Genomic DNA, 16,242 nt, shown 5'->3' on the forward strand with positions numbered 1-16,242 from the left:
TTCTCTGTGCCAGGCCACTTTCTCCACCAAACACAGGTGTTACCTGCACCAGCTTCAGGAAAACCGTAAGACAAGCAGGATGGGAAGGCAACAAAGCATCCTGGATACTGTCATACCTGATGCCACAGTGTCCCCAGCAGCTGGGAGAAGTAATTACAGGAGAAATCCTACTTAGTCTCTACAGCCGGCGGGAATGCATGAACATGTACCTACAGGTGCCCAACCTGAGCTGCCGGGCTTGCCGCAAAAGCGAAGAGAAGATAGGAGACAGAGAGGGGGTGAGGCTCACCTCCTGCCCTGACCTGTGCTGCTGCCGAGGGATGCACACTGCAGGGCAGGCCACATCTGAAACGCTTCCCAGACATCATCACCGAAGAGAGCTTCTTGTTTCTGATACCAGCTGATACCAGAACGGGGCCTGGCTAAAGTCTCAGGCTGTCAAAACTCCCACAGCTAAGGAATGCTAAACTAGCAAAAACCGGCTTTACTCTTCAGAAACTGTTTAAGGGTTCCTCCTTTGTACCATGTAGGAGGAACTGCAGACCTGATTTATTTAGCTGAAACCAAGCCAGCATGGACAACATTTAAAAGTTTTGCTTCCCAGCCCTGATGGCATGACTAAGGGAAATGGGCCAAGGTGATGTATCACCAGCATTGCCAAACCTGTCAACACGGTCAGGCCTGAAAAGAGTAGGTTAATCGTCGTTTGTGCATTGGACCCTCTGCTTAAATGGTTGTTGAGTGTAGGTATAAAACAGTTCCTGCATTTCAGGATGCTTGGATGAGGTAGATCACTGCCTAAAGCAGTGAAGCAGTAGGTTATTGCTTTCAAAAATAACCAACTACCAGAACTGGTAAGTCTGCCTGGCCACCCCTGCAGCTAAAAGCCACGAGGGATGTCTTAAAAGCTCATGAGATTGACGCCAAATACGTAACATAAAAAAATGAATAGAAGTCAACTGGTTTGAGATCTAAACGCCTCTAACCCCCTGTTTAAAGTGCCCAGGTGACAATTCTGCTGTTAACTCTCTGAAGTTGAGCAGGACGATTTTGACCTGCTCAGAGAGTACAGGATGGGATGGGAAAACGATGGTCAGAGATGGGTCTGACTGGCTGGGCCTCCTCCTCAGCACCGGGGCTGCGGATGTCCTAGCAAGAATACATCCCACGTGACTCCCTTCAGATCTCTCTAACTGATTATTCACAAAGAGATTACATGAGTTGTCAACAAAAGGTGAGGCCATCCCCTGCTGCTCATATGGCCCCCAGGGCTATCGATGTCCAGGGAGCACTTCAAGGAGTTCTCCCACTACCCTGTCTTGTTAAGGCTGAGCTGGCAACTCGCTCAAGGATCAGGAAGTTGTAAGGTTGGGATAAGAACATTTTTGCATTTCTCTTCTACTTCTGGAGGCAGGCCAGAGACTCAGAAACAGCTTGACTAGGACAACATCATCTTAGTGACAGGTACAATTAACACAGAAGTCAGTGGCAAAGTGGTTTCAGTGGGAAGAGATTTGAGCTCTTTCCCAGGCTGTAGTGCAGAGCAGAGCAGCTAGCCAGGAGCTGGGCACTGCCCGTCCTCTATGTCAGCAGCGGCCAGTAGGAGTCCTTTGGAGCAGGAAAGAGGGTTGCTGTCTCTGGATATGGGAATTAGAAATGGTCTGACCACACTGGACGGAAGCATTTCTTCTCTCAGTCATAGACACATAAGGTGAGCTTCCCAGAGACGTAATGTCTGTGAAAGGAAAGAGATCCCAGGCCTGCATAGAGTGGGAAAGAAATTTTGAATTTGGCCCATGGCAAACTGCTGTATAGTACTATTTTTTCTGGTCCCCTTTGTTATTGTTCACTAAACTTCTTCTGTGAGATTCATCATCAGCTTTGAAATATGTGGAAATCTGCTCAGCATGGTAAGCTATGGTGAGCAGATAGGAACAAGACAGAAAGAAAGAAAATTCACAAATTATGTCCCTATGTAAGTGGTCGACTCCCTCTTACTCAGCTTGATTAATCTGAGATGTGCACCACCACAGCCCTCGGAAGAGAAACCTTACAAATCTCCTTTCTCACAAAACAAAGGCTGCTCACTGAAGTGTTCAGGTACTCAGTTACATTCAACACAAGCTAATTCACTTATCTTCAACAAGTGGGCTATTGATTTTTTGCCTGATTTCTAAGCTGCCCGGGGCTTTCTGAACTACAACAATAGCATCCTGCATTAAAAGAAAAAAAAAGAGGGGGGAGGAAATTCAGTGGAAAACATCCCTTTGCTCATCAGTAATTAGGGTGACTTCATGTTTGCTTAGTTCTGTCAGTATATTCAGCATAGCCATAGTTTAGGAAACTTTCACAATCCTTTTTCACTTGCCTCTGCTATATAACTTGATAGCAAACTGCATTCTATTTATTTCTGGGCTGAAAATATTGCAGATCATTTTTCTCCATCAAGAGAAATTGTCCAGTTGCTAGGAGTCATTTGCTAATTGTGCTACCTGCATCTTCTCAGAGTCATAGAGTCAGACTCTCATGGCTTTTATGGTTACCACATATGGTCAAGAATGACTGACTCATGCAGTTATGGTAAAAATATTGAAATCTAAAAATAGATTTAAACCCATAAGTCATATTTCATGATATGAGCATATCACCTGCACTACATTCGATAATTCAGCCTTTTAGAAGTTTATATAAGAAAGGTGTATTGTTGCTTTTGCCCTTGTTGGTACATAGCAAGGCTGAAATGCATATTCACAATTTCAGAATTTAGATACAAATGAACCATAGGAACGCTCATAGTTTTTGACTGTGTCAAATGAGCTTTGTTCATTTGCAAGATGAAATACGCTTGTGTGAATATTTTTTTACCTTTTGCATCTGAGCTTTAAGATACATTTAGCCTATTTTTTAGTAAGCTGTTGCCAGTGCAGGTCATGTACTGTTATTATAAAGCCCATAACAGAAAAAGAACTTGATTTACAGAATAAAGCCTTGATAAAGATGACTGGATATTGTATTGCTGAAAACAGATTTATAAATAAAACTGGTCTAGTAAGCCAATATACGGTAATTAAAGTAATTTTCCTTTTAAGTAAGAATAATCTTAACAGCAGGTTGTAGTTTTGAGGTATGGGTTCCTACACAGATGAAACAGAGTCCTAATTTCACATACCAAAGAGGAAATCCCCACCATAACCCTTGGTCCTAAATCACAGTGGACTAACAACTAAACTGAAGTGTCGGGAGTCTTCCAAGCCAGGCTTTTCCTCATGCTTTCTCACTGAGGGAATACCTTATTTTCTCCAATTTTCTCCCCTTTTGTCTGCTACCTAAAGTACAACACTACTGGAAATCTATATACAAATGGGGCCCCACTTACACATTAGATAGAATTTCCCCCGCCCCGAGTTTTATTTCTAGCTATATGCTCCCTGTCTCTAGATTTGGAATCTCATGGTCTTTTTGCTTCACCTCATGCTTCTAAATTGCAACTAAGAAAAAAAACATTTCCCCTCCTGTCATCTCTTAGCAGAGAGGGATGGTGCTGCATTTTGTTTGACAAAGACGACGACACTGACAGCTTTAGAAAGCCTGACATGCAGAAGCTCTGACCTGCAAAAGCTCTGCCAGTATCACGGAGAGATCTTTCCATCGAGGAAGTCCATATACTATGTGAGCTGTTCCCAGCGCTGTCCCCCAATGTATTTAGAGGCTTCTGCAGTATTAAGGGGGATTCAATGAGGACAGGATTTTCACTTGCACATGGGATGTGTTTCTTCCTACCAAGCATCTATCCTTGCCAGTTTGTTAGCTCAGTTCTGCTTCCAACTCTTTCCATTGCCTCTTAAAATGCACATTTTCCAAATAAGAAAAACAAACTTAAAGTGTATATACCCAGCTGGTCCATGGGAGAAGATGACACTCTTACACACCAGGAATGCTACGGCAAAGCCAGACTGTAGCTGAAGCAATGCCTGATCCCCCACATGCTCAGTCAATACCCGAAGGTGGGGGGAGGAATCTGTCAACTGTAATACAGTTCTAGTAAAGATATCTCCTCTGTTCTCTTTGTCAAATTGACACACACAGATATTTCAATCTATACTTCATGGTTAAAATTGATCCTAGTGAGAGGATATGTGGCTTGATCAAACTTGTGTAGGACTGAATCAAACAGGATTGATGACAAAAAATATCTGCTTTAAAAAAGAAGGAAGTTTTTCTTGTGATAACAGGGAGTTGAAGACTTGGTGAGGGACAGACAGGACAAAACAACCATAAGCACAGCAGAGTTTTTGGAGTGGTGATCCAAAATAATTGTGATTCAACAGCATTTATCAGAGATAAAAAGGTAAAACTCAATATTGTATAAATACTACAGAAGCATTGTATTTAGATTAAATTTAATACAGAAAAATGACAGGTTTTATTTATCCCTGTGTACTCATAACGTAATGTTAACTGGATCATAATTTTCACATTATAAAGGATCTGACCAGACAATTAGCATGTTATTAGCTTGGCAAACAATGTTAAATTTAGTGAGTATTTCAGAGCCAAGACTCATATGCACCTCCTAGCAAAGACTTAGCTCCCCAAAAACCTTTTCGGGTATCAGATCACACCTTTACATTATTGTACATCTGACCTTTAAAAGATAAGTTTAAGAATATATTCTATAACTAAGGTGTACTCTGAAAACTATTTTAATAATTGCCATAAGGGAAAACCAGGGCTGCCAATCCAGTTTCAATATTCTTTCTGTCATAAATTTGCTTGCTTCAGCTTCTTCTCCCACTAAACTGTACTTGGCTGTTGTTTGACGGTCATTTTGTATTTTCATGCCAAAGAAAACAATTACTTTAAATCATAAAAACCCCCAAACGGTGGTGTAAAAAACTCATTTTACATTGGTTCTGGACCTAGAATAAGATACGCTGGTTTGGGCTAAGATCCTGAAAGCAGCATATCATTACAGCACTACAGCAGGGAGGCAGGAATCTCAGGCTTATCCAGAGAATCGTTAAGAAGAAGATGAGGGAATATAATAAGGCTTCTGTAACAACCAATAGGACCAAATGGAAAACAAACCAAGAAGTAAAAATACATATGATAATTCAGGTAATGTAGAAGTTTAATAATAAATTTTGTACTAAGGATAAAAATAACTACCTTGATCTACAGGTATTCTGAATCCCCTCCTTCGAAGATAAGGATGGGATGCTCAACTACTGCTGAAAATCTGACATGATGACAGCACTAGTACTAGTTTGCTGTCTCCAAATACACAGGGCTGATGGCCCAGTAGCGACCAACTCCCACTTCCCTTTAGCAGGATTACAGTTTTGCCTCTGTATTCTTCCTGTAGTCTTACAATTACTATCCCATTTCAGTCAGAAAACAGATGAGGACATTAAATACTTGGTATAAATATAAATGTTATAAAGCAATTTATTATTTGTCCTTCCATAAAGATTTCTAGATAAGAACCTTTCAAGACCCAGTCCTAGAAGTTTCAGTCTATTAATCATCAGCAGGAGTTCTAATGATAGTTATAAAAATGTGAATTATAGGCATATGTCTAACCCGTATGGATTTTGGCAAAATAAAAAGCCATAAGATGCTCTTCAATCCATTATTGCCCACAAATGCAGGAAAAGACAATACAATGTCAACATTTGCCAACCATATACCACAGAAACTTCCTGTAATATAGAGAGAAAAACTAGAGTAATCTGAGATTCTAATCTCTATAACCCATTGAAAAATGCAGTTTTATTAACAGCATCTATAGTGTGCCCAAAAAAGATTTAAAAATGGATAGGAAACAATGGCCCTTGAAGGGCTAAAAATGTTACACGGAGATAGTTTAGGTAATCATTTAAGACCATATAGTAAAACTCAATGAGGAACCTTAGCACACCTAATGTATCATTCAAAAAACCCTGTCAAAACAATCTCATGCAAGAATATTTACTCCAGTTACATATGCATGAATCAGGTTTCAACATTAGGCAGGTAAATTGTATGCGCAATTTAGCTCAACAAATAATACTTCAGTTTGGGAAATCTAGAACAAGGAGTCCCTGTTCTCCCTCCTTGCCATTCCCCTCGGGGCAAATGCAAGCCCAGGCCAAGAAGGTGCTGTTAGAAAAATGTGCAGCTCAGAAGCACGTACCTCATTTTCAAAAGTGACTCAGGCAGTTGGAAGTGTAAATACCACTGAAATTTGGTAAGATTCAGGAACTTAATTTTTAAATTAGGAATTAGGCTCTTATCAGACTTAGGTTTTAGTCATCACTGACTATATTTTCAAAGGAGTTTAGAAACTTGAAAAGGAAGCTATGGGCCTACTGGTATTTTCAAAAGGGTGTGTGCAGTGCAGTGGTTTACCTTCCTGGGCTGCTTGAATTTTGTTCTGAAAATCATGAGATGCTTCTCTGTAGCTCCAAGTGCCTAAACCATTTATTTCATAACATAATATCTAAAAATTTAGGTATATCTGTTCCTTCTGTTTTCCAAAGAATATTGAAAGGACCGTAAGGAAGTCAAAGACTAGCAGATGACTACTTTCTGAGTTTTTCATTGTCATTGAAGGAACTATCAAACAGACCCTCATAACCTTCCACCTATGCTAACATGTTATTTGTGCACATTTTAGAAACGGGTTCTCAAGTTAATAACAAGCTTTACAAAATAGCACCAACTTTCATGGTATAATGTAAAACTAAAATTCTAAATTTCCCAGTGTCTGAAAGACAGCCTCCTAATAGGCTCCCTCTCTATGTCTTAACCAATGTTTGGCTGACGCTGCAAATTTATATAGCAAAGTGAAACATGGAGTGTTTTTTCTAACAAAACAACTGGATGACACAGCAAAGCACAGCACGGCATTTTAAACACAGCAGTGTACTCAAGAGCTGAGATCTGCATAGTGTAATACTCCTAGAATTAATCTCACCCGTCTCTACTTTTCCACAGAGAAAATAATTTAAACAATCAGTTAATGAAACCATGATTATATAGCTACCTCAATCTTTTGTTCTTTCCAAAGAAAGAACTGGTGCTGATTGTTATTCTGGTTTGCAATTTTCATCAAAATTTTTTCATTCTATTCTTATTGGGTTATTAATGCATCCCCTTGCTTTACATTAAACTATTACACACCTTTGCATTATGAAGTCTGTGTAATTAATTGAGGATTTCTATTTACTGCTCTACTTTTCCCTGCTCCCTGATTACACAGACATCAAGGAAGGGCCTATACTACAACCTTGGGGCTGGCTGATTCCTGGCTGCAATGTACAGGGAAGTGGTAGAACAAGAGGATGGGATTTGGTTTCTGATTCATGCAGGGCATACGTGCAGGCAGGATGCAATGGAACTCATTCTACCAACAGCAAACTTTTTCCAGATACCCTGTTCCATGTGGATGCTTCATTGCTAAAGTAAATTTCAGGGGTGCCTGTTTCCCAGCATTCATCATCTGTAGCTGCAAGCTACAGAAAGAAATTTCCACAACCTGTGGCTTGTTGGCAGTTTTCGACCACATTTCTGACAGTCACTAGCCAGAGCTAACACTGATTACTACTATCCTGCTTATCGTTCTGCTTGACTTTATAGGGAATACAGAAGGATGCAAGATGGCTTTCAACATCTGGCATAATTTATATTCAGCTACGGGTCTCATTTTCCTTTTACGGATGCTGTTGTGCTGAAAAAGAGCACAAAGCTCTTGTGTGATGCTGTCTGCTACTCCGATCTAAAGAATTACCAATGTAGTCAATAGCCTGCAAATCTGAGGCACAGATTTCTGTGTTTCCTGGGATCACCCTCAACTATATAATGTGTGGTTAAGAATCATTTTTACCAGAGATAATTTATTGAATATATTGGAAAAGAACAACATAAAAGCCAGCATTTACTCTTTTTGTCCTAGATAAGCATATCACATGGGTAGTGGAGGTGGATATACGGTATGTGCACATATGTACATGCAATAAGTTATTACAGGTAGGAAATACTACTACACACACATCTGCCTCACAGGATGGAAAAATTCTTCCCTTCCAAGAAACACAACAAAAATTTAAAAAACCACAAGTAAACAAAGCAATGTCAGCATCTCATATTATTTATGATTTACCAAAAGTGGGAAAAACACTGGTTTTGGTAGAATGACTTCATACTGTAGAAGTGAGATGGAGAAATGACTATTAAAAACACTCATGTGAACACACAGACATACCCTCCCCTCTCCATCCCGCAACAACTGTCTGGGGAGAAGGGGACAGGAATGATAGGATTCATTACGCATGGCCATCTCCTTCAGGCAGAAAGGCTCCCATTTGCATCCAAATAAGTTACAACTGTCCCTTAATTCTTCAATGACCAAACATCACTGTTTATTAATTCTTGGATAATTTCAGTAGCAACTACAAGGTGCTAGACACTATCAACACTCATTAGTATAGACCAATGCCTAACAAACTGAAAGGGTACCTTCTCATTTACTCCATAACTAGTTGTTTTGCAAGAAATATATCCACTATAGGACTGTGTAACGGTGCTGCCGTTTCCTAAGACAAGGCTTACACGTTTCACTCTAGGAGATGTCTATGGCAACACTGCAAAGTTTGACTTAACATAGTTGCACTAGTCTTTTGCATAAAAAAGTGACTCTGACTGAACTAATACTGCCTTGATACCCCCCTTTCTCTTAAAAAAAATCAAGATTAAAGTCAAGCTATGTAGTATGCCAACAGGTGACATTTCCCAGTGAGGTCAATATTGTTTATAGTTCTCTCAAGTCTGAGTGATTGCTTACAGGTCTTCCTCAAGATGACTAGCTCATGAATCATCTTTGAGCCTATATTCCACAAAAATCAAGATGATGAGTCTTACCGAGAAACAAAAGATAATTAAGGTCACAAGTGGACACCTGGGGGTCAGACTGGATGGCATTATGAATGCATATTTGTGTATTTTTCTGTATGATTTCGTTTAATTTGGACTTAGCCTTCAGCGATTAAAGCAGCGGGACAGAATTTAAACTGTTTATATGTTCCAACTTACACCACCTCCACTTTCCCTGTGTCAGAACTCACCAACAGCAGGATCTGCTGCATATAAACGGCACACAGGTAAAGCAGACAAACGTCCATCAGTGAGTAGGTTAATACCACTAAACTGATTCAACTTTAGTGTGACTTGTTTTTTAACCCACACTTCAGGAGGTGTCTACGTGGTATCTAATATGTATGAGCCTCTATACACTATACAGCACTTACAGCGCATTTTAAAAAGCTACTCCTTTTATAAATTAAAACCTACAACACATTTTTAACCAGTTCTTGAGTATTCTAAAAGGAAATGTTTTCTGTTTCCAAGCCAGAACTGGTCATTTCTTCTACAGAATATGATGTTTGAAAATCAGTTCTTCCTATTATAGATTTCTCCCTTAGCTTGTAGAAAATCCATGATTCCCTAAACATTGGTCTTTGAAAGCACATTGACTAAAATCTTCATGCCTAATTCATGAAGTGTAGTCTGGAGATTAGTGGAGCTGGACATAGACCAGGAATACTTTATCATATTCTAATAAGCAGAGGCTGAAAATTGCATTTCTAAAGCTACAGTATTAAAGGGCACACTGGAAAACATGACCCAAACATAACTCAGTAGTTCTACACTGTCTGTAAAGGCTTTGATATGATAAAGTATGCTGACGAGGGGAATAAACACAACTAGAAATTTCTGTATTTAAGAAGAGAGGGAAAAACAGCAAACACTACATGTATACATCAAAGCAGATATTGTACATTATAAACTCATATAATGTGATCCCAATGGAACAACCCTTGTACTGTTATCGATTATTTGAACACTCCATGGAACATCATTGCAATAACATAAAATTAGGCTTATGTAGCAAAGGTGACAGTAAAAAAGGCTAGTAAAAATAGTCTGTAAGGCTAATGTAATTCATTACCATAAAACTCTTAATGACATCTTGCCATACAATACACCAGAAAAATGTGAAAATTAAAATTACTAGGGGAGAAACATGAATATTTTTGACTTATGGTCCTTGTGTTATTTAAAAAGTAAATTGTTCACCACTCCTTTTTTGTTTGTTTGGGTTTTTTTTTTGTTACAACATAACTAGATTAAAAAAGGAATGATATACGCCAAGGTTCCTAATTCCCCCACAGCAGGATCAGTGGGTAGTAGAAGACCTTGGAAAGGATCTGTTCATATAATAGATTTTTCTTCTCACGTAGATGCATGAAGATAGACATCTCTCCTATCTCCTCTCTCCATAGGAGCATGTTACAGTGTCAGGATCTGTTTGGGGAAGAAGACAGACACTGAACAGCCCTGGGTCAGTGAAGTACCACAAATCGTACTGGAAAGAGAGACAAAACCATAGAGCACTGCACTATTTCTATACATCTCGTCCACCTCTGCAAGTGCAGAGACAGGAGAGCATTTCCAGGGGAGGCATCCCAGCAAGAGGCAGGTGAGAAGACTGGGCTGTTGCAGAGGCATGGGGGGCACCCACTGTGATTCCCGCTCACCCAAGCATACACATATCTCCTGAACATTACTCTGGCATCCATGCCTGAAAATTTGTAATGTTGCCTGTCCCTATGCCTCTTCCCTGTTTCTTCTCATCTTAAAACCTCCATAGAAGACCAGCCCTATTTACAGGCTAAGCACTGTCTCTAGATTTGGTACCTTGGTCTGGTCCTGGGAAATTTATAAATTAAGTAGAATCAAGATGTTGCTAACATGGGGAACTGGTGCCATGTTCTGTAACTTGTGGTGGCTGCTCATTACACAGGTAATCGGATTGGGCAAAGCATGAAAAATAGTTCACATATTACCTATAAACCAAAAATAAGTAGTATAAACTGAGGAAACACTAAAATTGTCAGTACCTATGTTCACAGCAGTCATCTGTTGTTACTGACACCTAATATCCGATTACCTCTTGTTTTATCTGCATGTTTAAGATAGGATTTCAGCAAGTGACTCACCAAATTTTCCCAGGAATGACGATCAACTTTTTTTAAAAACAGATGTCCCTCTAGAGTCTAAGGAATTGCTACAAGGCTTTTATTTTCCACTTTAGCAGTGGTCAAGGTATACACAAAACTTGAACAGGCACGGATGTTGTATTAAGAAAAAGTGAAGAGAAAGAACAAAGGAATATTTGGTCAGAGCTGCAAGACTTGGAATGAGTGAAAACCATCAGTCACAGTGACCAACAGACCCTGGCAGTATAAACAAGGTAGAAATGATAGTCAATAAAATCACAATTAGGTACACTGAGTGTCAGCGTTCCTGTGTGCTCACAATCAAGGAAATCAATAACTAACACTGAAAATTCTGCACTACTTGCTTTCATTTTATATTTTCCATTTATTTTTTTATTTGGCTTCCCTAGCTGATTCCACCAAGAGTATCTTTAATAAAAAGCAGTTCCAGTTACTGGCTGTGGTGCAACAGGAACCAGGTGCAAGAGAACTAAGGAGGCTTACTTGTTACTACTGAAATTAAAGAGGAGGGAGTAAAAACAACAGGTTTACAAATCATTTAAGAGATTGGACATTGTTCTTCACACCCAGTCAATTTATAGAAAGGAAGTTGTATAAGCCAGCAGCTTTTACTGTTCCAAAGCTCCTTGCCACGGAAGAGTCCTTAGTGTTAGAAACTTAGAGAGTATTAATGTACCTGCTAAAAAGTTAGAAGTGGCATGCCTCATGACAAAAAACCAACCGAAATTCACAGTAAAGACAACAACTGTTGCTACTTCCAGGAAACCATTTCTCACTTGGCTTACTGCAGGCAGCATACCACATCTTTCTGAGTACTTTCCAGACATGCATATATCCAAAGGAATTCAAGCATCTCTGCAGTTTGCCAGGAATGCGTACAACTGCATTGGGTAGTTTATTGAAAAACAGCTCTTCTAATAATTCTTCAATATTACCTCTGGGAATTTTCACGTACACCTACACAGGAATCACACTGATGATTTAGTCAGAGTAACAGTTTGCCAACAAACACAAGCTTTCTTACTGTATCTTCTAAATTTACTGGTTTCATTCCTATAGTGATATAGAGCACAAACTTTTTAGGTCTCCTCATTCTGAAAATCCATCATTCAGAGGCATATCAAAGAACGCCTCTCCAAGCGTACAAACGTTTAAGTGTGGAAAATGGATGGCTGTAGAATGGACCTTTAATTGCCAAAGGAGTGAAAAATGTAAGCTGCTTTAACACTTCTTCAGGTATACTTTTATTAGCAGTGTGTGTGTGCACCACCCACCTATAAAAACTGGTTCATATCTTTTGGAAATAGTCATTTCTAGACAGGAATTGTACCTTATTTAAGATGATGCATGTAAATGCACATATAAGACAGAAACTTAATGATTTGAGTGGCTCCTGACAGCAGTGAGTTCCCATATTTTAGAATATTTTACACTTGTACGAGAAAGGCTTTGGCAGAAGTTTTGTAACACAGCATAGACCAAGAAGTGCCCTGCCTTTTGCATAAATATAAAATCCTTGATCTTAAGCTGTATAAACACAAGATATCTTCCCTGATAAATGCCCTTCTCTATCTGTGACATTTTCCTCATGCTGTTTTCCATACATAATAGGTACAAATCACACAATATATGAAAAGAAAAAATAGCATTTTGCCTGATCAGTGTCTGTTTACAGTAATCAGAGAGAAAAAATGAATGACTCTTATAATGACATTTTATAGTTTGTTCCCAATCAATAAGACAGTTATTTTGAAAGATTCACATAAGTTTAGAATCAATTATGAATGGAAAGGAAAATGAAAAAAGGTGAATATTACTGGCTTGAGATTTGTTCATTTGAGAGTTGTATTTTTTCCATCTTGCCAGACTTGTAAGTGATACAGCATGGTTGAGCTCTGCAATAAATGCTTCTACAGAATGATTCACCATCCTCAGGAATCAGTCTGCTAACTGAAAATTGAGCATATTTATTTCTAAAACACATCTACTGCATTTTCCATGAATACTAGTTGTTAAGGATATTATTTTTAACTGCTTTATATACTATACTACTGTGAAATACAGCTCTTGCTACAAGGAACTTTTCTTCTTTTATTTTATGCTCCTGAAAAATATATCATTTAAACATTTAGCACACACAAATAAAAAAGGGGAAAGTACTGAAAGAGATAATAATTGAAACTCAAAACAACAACCACAATAAAGAAATCATAATTTTAAAAGCATGCCTCTCATTCTGTGAGCAAGCTGTGGTAGTGGCGGAGGGGGACAAGGAGCTCACACTGTGGTGAGTGTAAATGAAATGAGAGACATGTCATTAAAAGTTTTCTAAATGGCAAAACATCCTTGGGGTCACTGGGGGGAGAGAGACAAGGGGAGACAGTGAGTCACTTTATGTGGTTGTTCTCAGTTCTTGTGTTCTGCCTTTAAAATCAGATCTTGTTCCTTTTTAGAACAAGGGAGGAAAAGCGGGTACCAAATGGATACAAATCAAACCATAGTGAAATGAGGCTCCTCTTTAAGTTGACAGAATTCTTTTGTAAGAAGTACCCCACACAAGCCTCCTACCAACTGTGGTGACCATTTGGCCCATTGCTCATGTTGTCTTATAATTAAAGCAGAGTTAATCATAATATTGCTTGTACCCTTTTTGACACACTAAAAAATATTTCTAAGTTTTAAACACTCACCCACTTTGGATATTTTATCATTTCAAACAGGAGAAGGATCTGCATTTCACAGTCCTGAGACTCTTCTTTCTTCAGCCTCTAGTGCCCCCAGAACCCTAGAAATTGTATCTCTCCAAGTAAGTGTCTCAATAGATAATGCTTACAGGAACTAGCTGTTTCTTTTTTGATTTTCTTAGGGGGAGGGGGGAGGGCAATAACCTTAATTTTAACGATGACACACAACTCATTCACGTAAAAATCACCATTCTGAATAAAACATTGGACCTGAAAAATTGGGGTTCCAGATTGCACAGGAGCCACACTGAGGAACCGTGGAAGTAATTTGAACTTTCTTGCTTCTGCTTTTACTAAGGGTATTAGAAAGAAGAATAGGAATTGGAATTATGGTTCCTGAAAGAAAAAATGAAAACCTTAATTCCTCACATTTTTGTGCATAAATTTGTCTCACAAACCAACATCTCCACTGACAGAGACCCAATAGCACTGATGTAGCTCCATCAGTAAAGTACAGCTAACAACATGTTGTGGAGTACAATTATCTTTCCTATGATTATCCACTATGAAAACAAGATGGTTCGTGGTCTAGCAATACCTTTTAACAGTATCCCTACCAATCCAGAGCAACTCAATGAAACACAGAGACAGACTTAGATCAATGTGATATCAAAGTCCTCTCCTCCTCTAACAATTCTTCCATTTCAAATTCAAATGAGGAGTTAAAATTAATCCAAATGGGATCTTTTCATCATGTAATAATAGCAAAATTTTGATTCACATCTATAATTATTTTGCATCTCTCCCAAAATAATGAAGTATTTTATAGATGGAAAAAAATAAGTAACACCCTAGCAAGTTCTGCTTTAACAAAATGCACACTGAAGTCTTAAGGATTACCACTAACGAAGGAAAAAATGCAAATTAAAGGACCAAATGACAATGCCTTCATCTGTCAATATGCTTAGTAATGAAACCAAAAAAATACAAATCAGAGTGTAAAATCTCCATATCTCTTCTGAACTCTTGCTATTTGAATACTGTGCCTGAGCCCTCTACCTGTTCAAGATACTATCCACATTCACAGGTGGAGGGGCCTTTTTTTCCATTGAGAATTACCCCTAACTGTATGGCTATAGGAGCTGCTGTTTAACAAAAATACCAAATATCACAATACCCATAATGCAGCTTTAAGACTTAGCAAAATCAGAGTCATAAAACTTCATCTGTTCACAGATATTTGAACACATTGTTTATGCTCAGACTTCTTCCTCTGCACAATTCTTTGCAACCCCAGAGATAGATTGTGATAGAAAATTTCTGGCAGTTCAGTCTCCTGATACATGTCTTTTCACTGTATTCTCTCCGTATGCCTCTTAAAGGAACATATGATCTATAATTCTAGTCTGAATGGAAACATTTCTGTATTTTACTATGAGGATTTATATCACATTAACAACACAAACATGCAATATTTATTCCTTTCCTGATTCCTTTTTGTGCAACTTCTCATAATCCTTTAGCTGCTTTGACATTAACTACTAAAACGCTAGAATGACAACCACGCCATGGAGCAACCTGGATGAAGTAGAATTTATCCTATAATGTGCAAATGCATTCCTGACAGAATTTCCAGTGTGAACTGAGACCTCAAAGGACTTTCAACAATGTCAAAAGAGCACTTGTGTGGAGAAGACACACAGCACCTCCCTGTTTGGTGATGAGACACTAACCAGCTTTAGTTCTGATAAGATGCTTTACCTGAGGTATTCAATTACATCCCTACCAGACTGTGCTGAAGGAATATTTAAAGTCTGCTTTGCCCTTGACTCTTGATTCTGCATGTCAAAAACACTTAACTCAAACCCTTTTGGATTACCAATACTGCATTAAGTTCATTGACTCCTGTACCAGATTATCCAGGACCAGATGAAGTGATATCACACACAGAGATATTGATGCTGTTTTAATATTAGACAAAACCAGCACAGCTTTATAAACATTTTAATTTGGGGGGAAGGGTGGGTGGGCTGGGAGAGAATAAACAGCTCTCTCACACAACCTGCAGTCAAGTATTTTATGGAAGCCTCCCTTGAAATTACTGTGAAAATTCAGAAATTTAGTGAAACAGATAGATCCTCAAGAAAGTGCTCTTATTTGAGAATTTCTGGTTTATGAAGCCACAGAACTGTCCACACTAATCTACAGCTCCCCTTGCTGGGTCAGCTGCTGAATTGCATTCAAGCAGTGGCAAACAGATAAAGTATTTGAAACATTTAGACTTACAAAATGTGCATCACACACGTGCTGTTGTGCACAATGACACTCTGTGCTGTACACGTTGCTTAGAGATGGAGCTTCACCAGTGCAAGACAAATTTCAGACCACACTTCAGTGCTGAAACCGAAGAGACGACTTAATCGGAAAACAAAAACATATACCAATTTCCCTCTGCCTTCTAGGTTTCTACAGACTTCCTTGATTATCACAGGGAATCC

The 16,242-nt window shown here is 38.8% G+C and overlaps 1 protein-coding gene across 4 annotated transcripts in view; it reads right to left on the reverse strand.

Moving 5' to 3' along the window:
* Positions 1-16,242, reverse strand: part of WWOX (WW domain containing oxidoreductase) — a 539,453-nt gene that overhangs the window by 305,044 nt on the left and 218,167 nt on the right. The window contains exon 9 of one of the 4 annotated variants that reach the window (XM_052795426.1): positions 10,315-10,344. The exons of the other annotated variants lie outside the window; for them this stretch is intronic. Within the exon in view, the coding sequence (XP_052651386.1) occupies positions 10,330-10,344 (15 nt within the window). The 3' untranslated portion in view covers positions 10,315-10,329. Of the gene's footprint in view, positions 1-10,314; positions 10,345-16,242 lie in introns of those variants that run through there. 4 annotated transcript variants of the gene reach the window in all.

Source organism: Harpia harpyja, chromosome 9 (genome assembly GCF_026419915.1).
Source record: "Harpia harpyja isolate bHarHar1 chromosome 9, bHarHar1 primary haplotype, whole genome shotgun sequence".
Taxonomy (NCBI): domain Eukaryota; kingdom Metazoa; phylum Chordata; class Aves; order Accipitriformes; family Accipitridae; genus Harpia; species Harpia harpyja.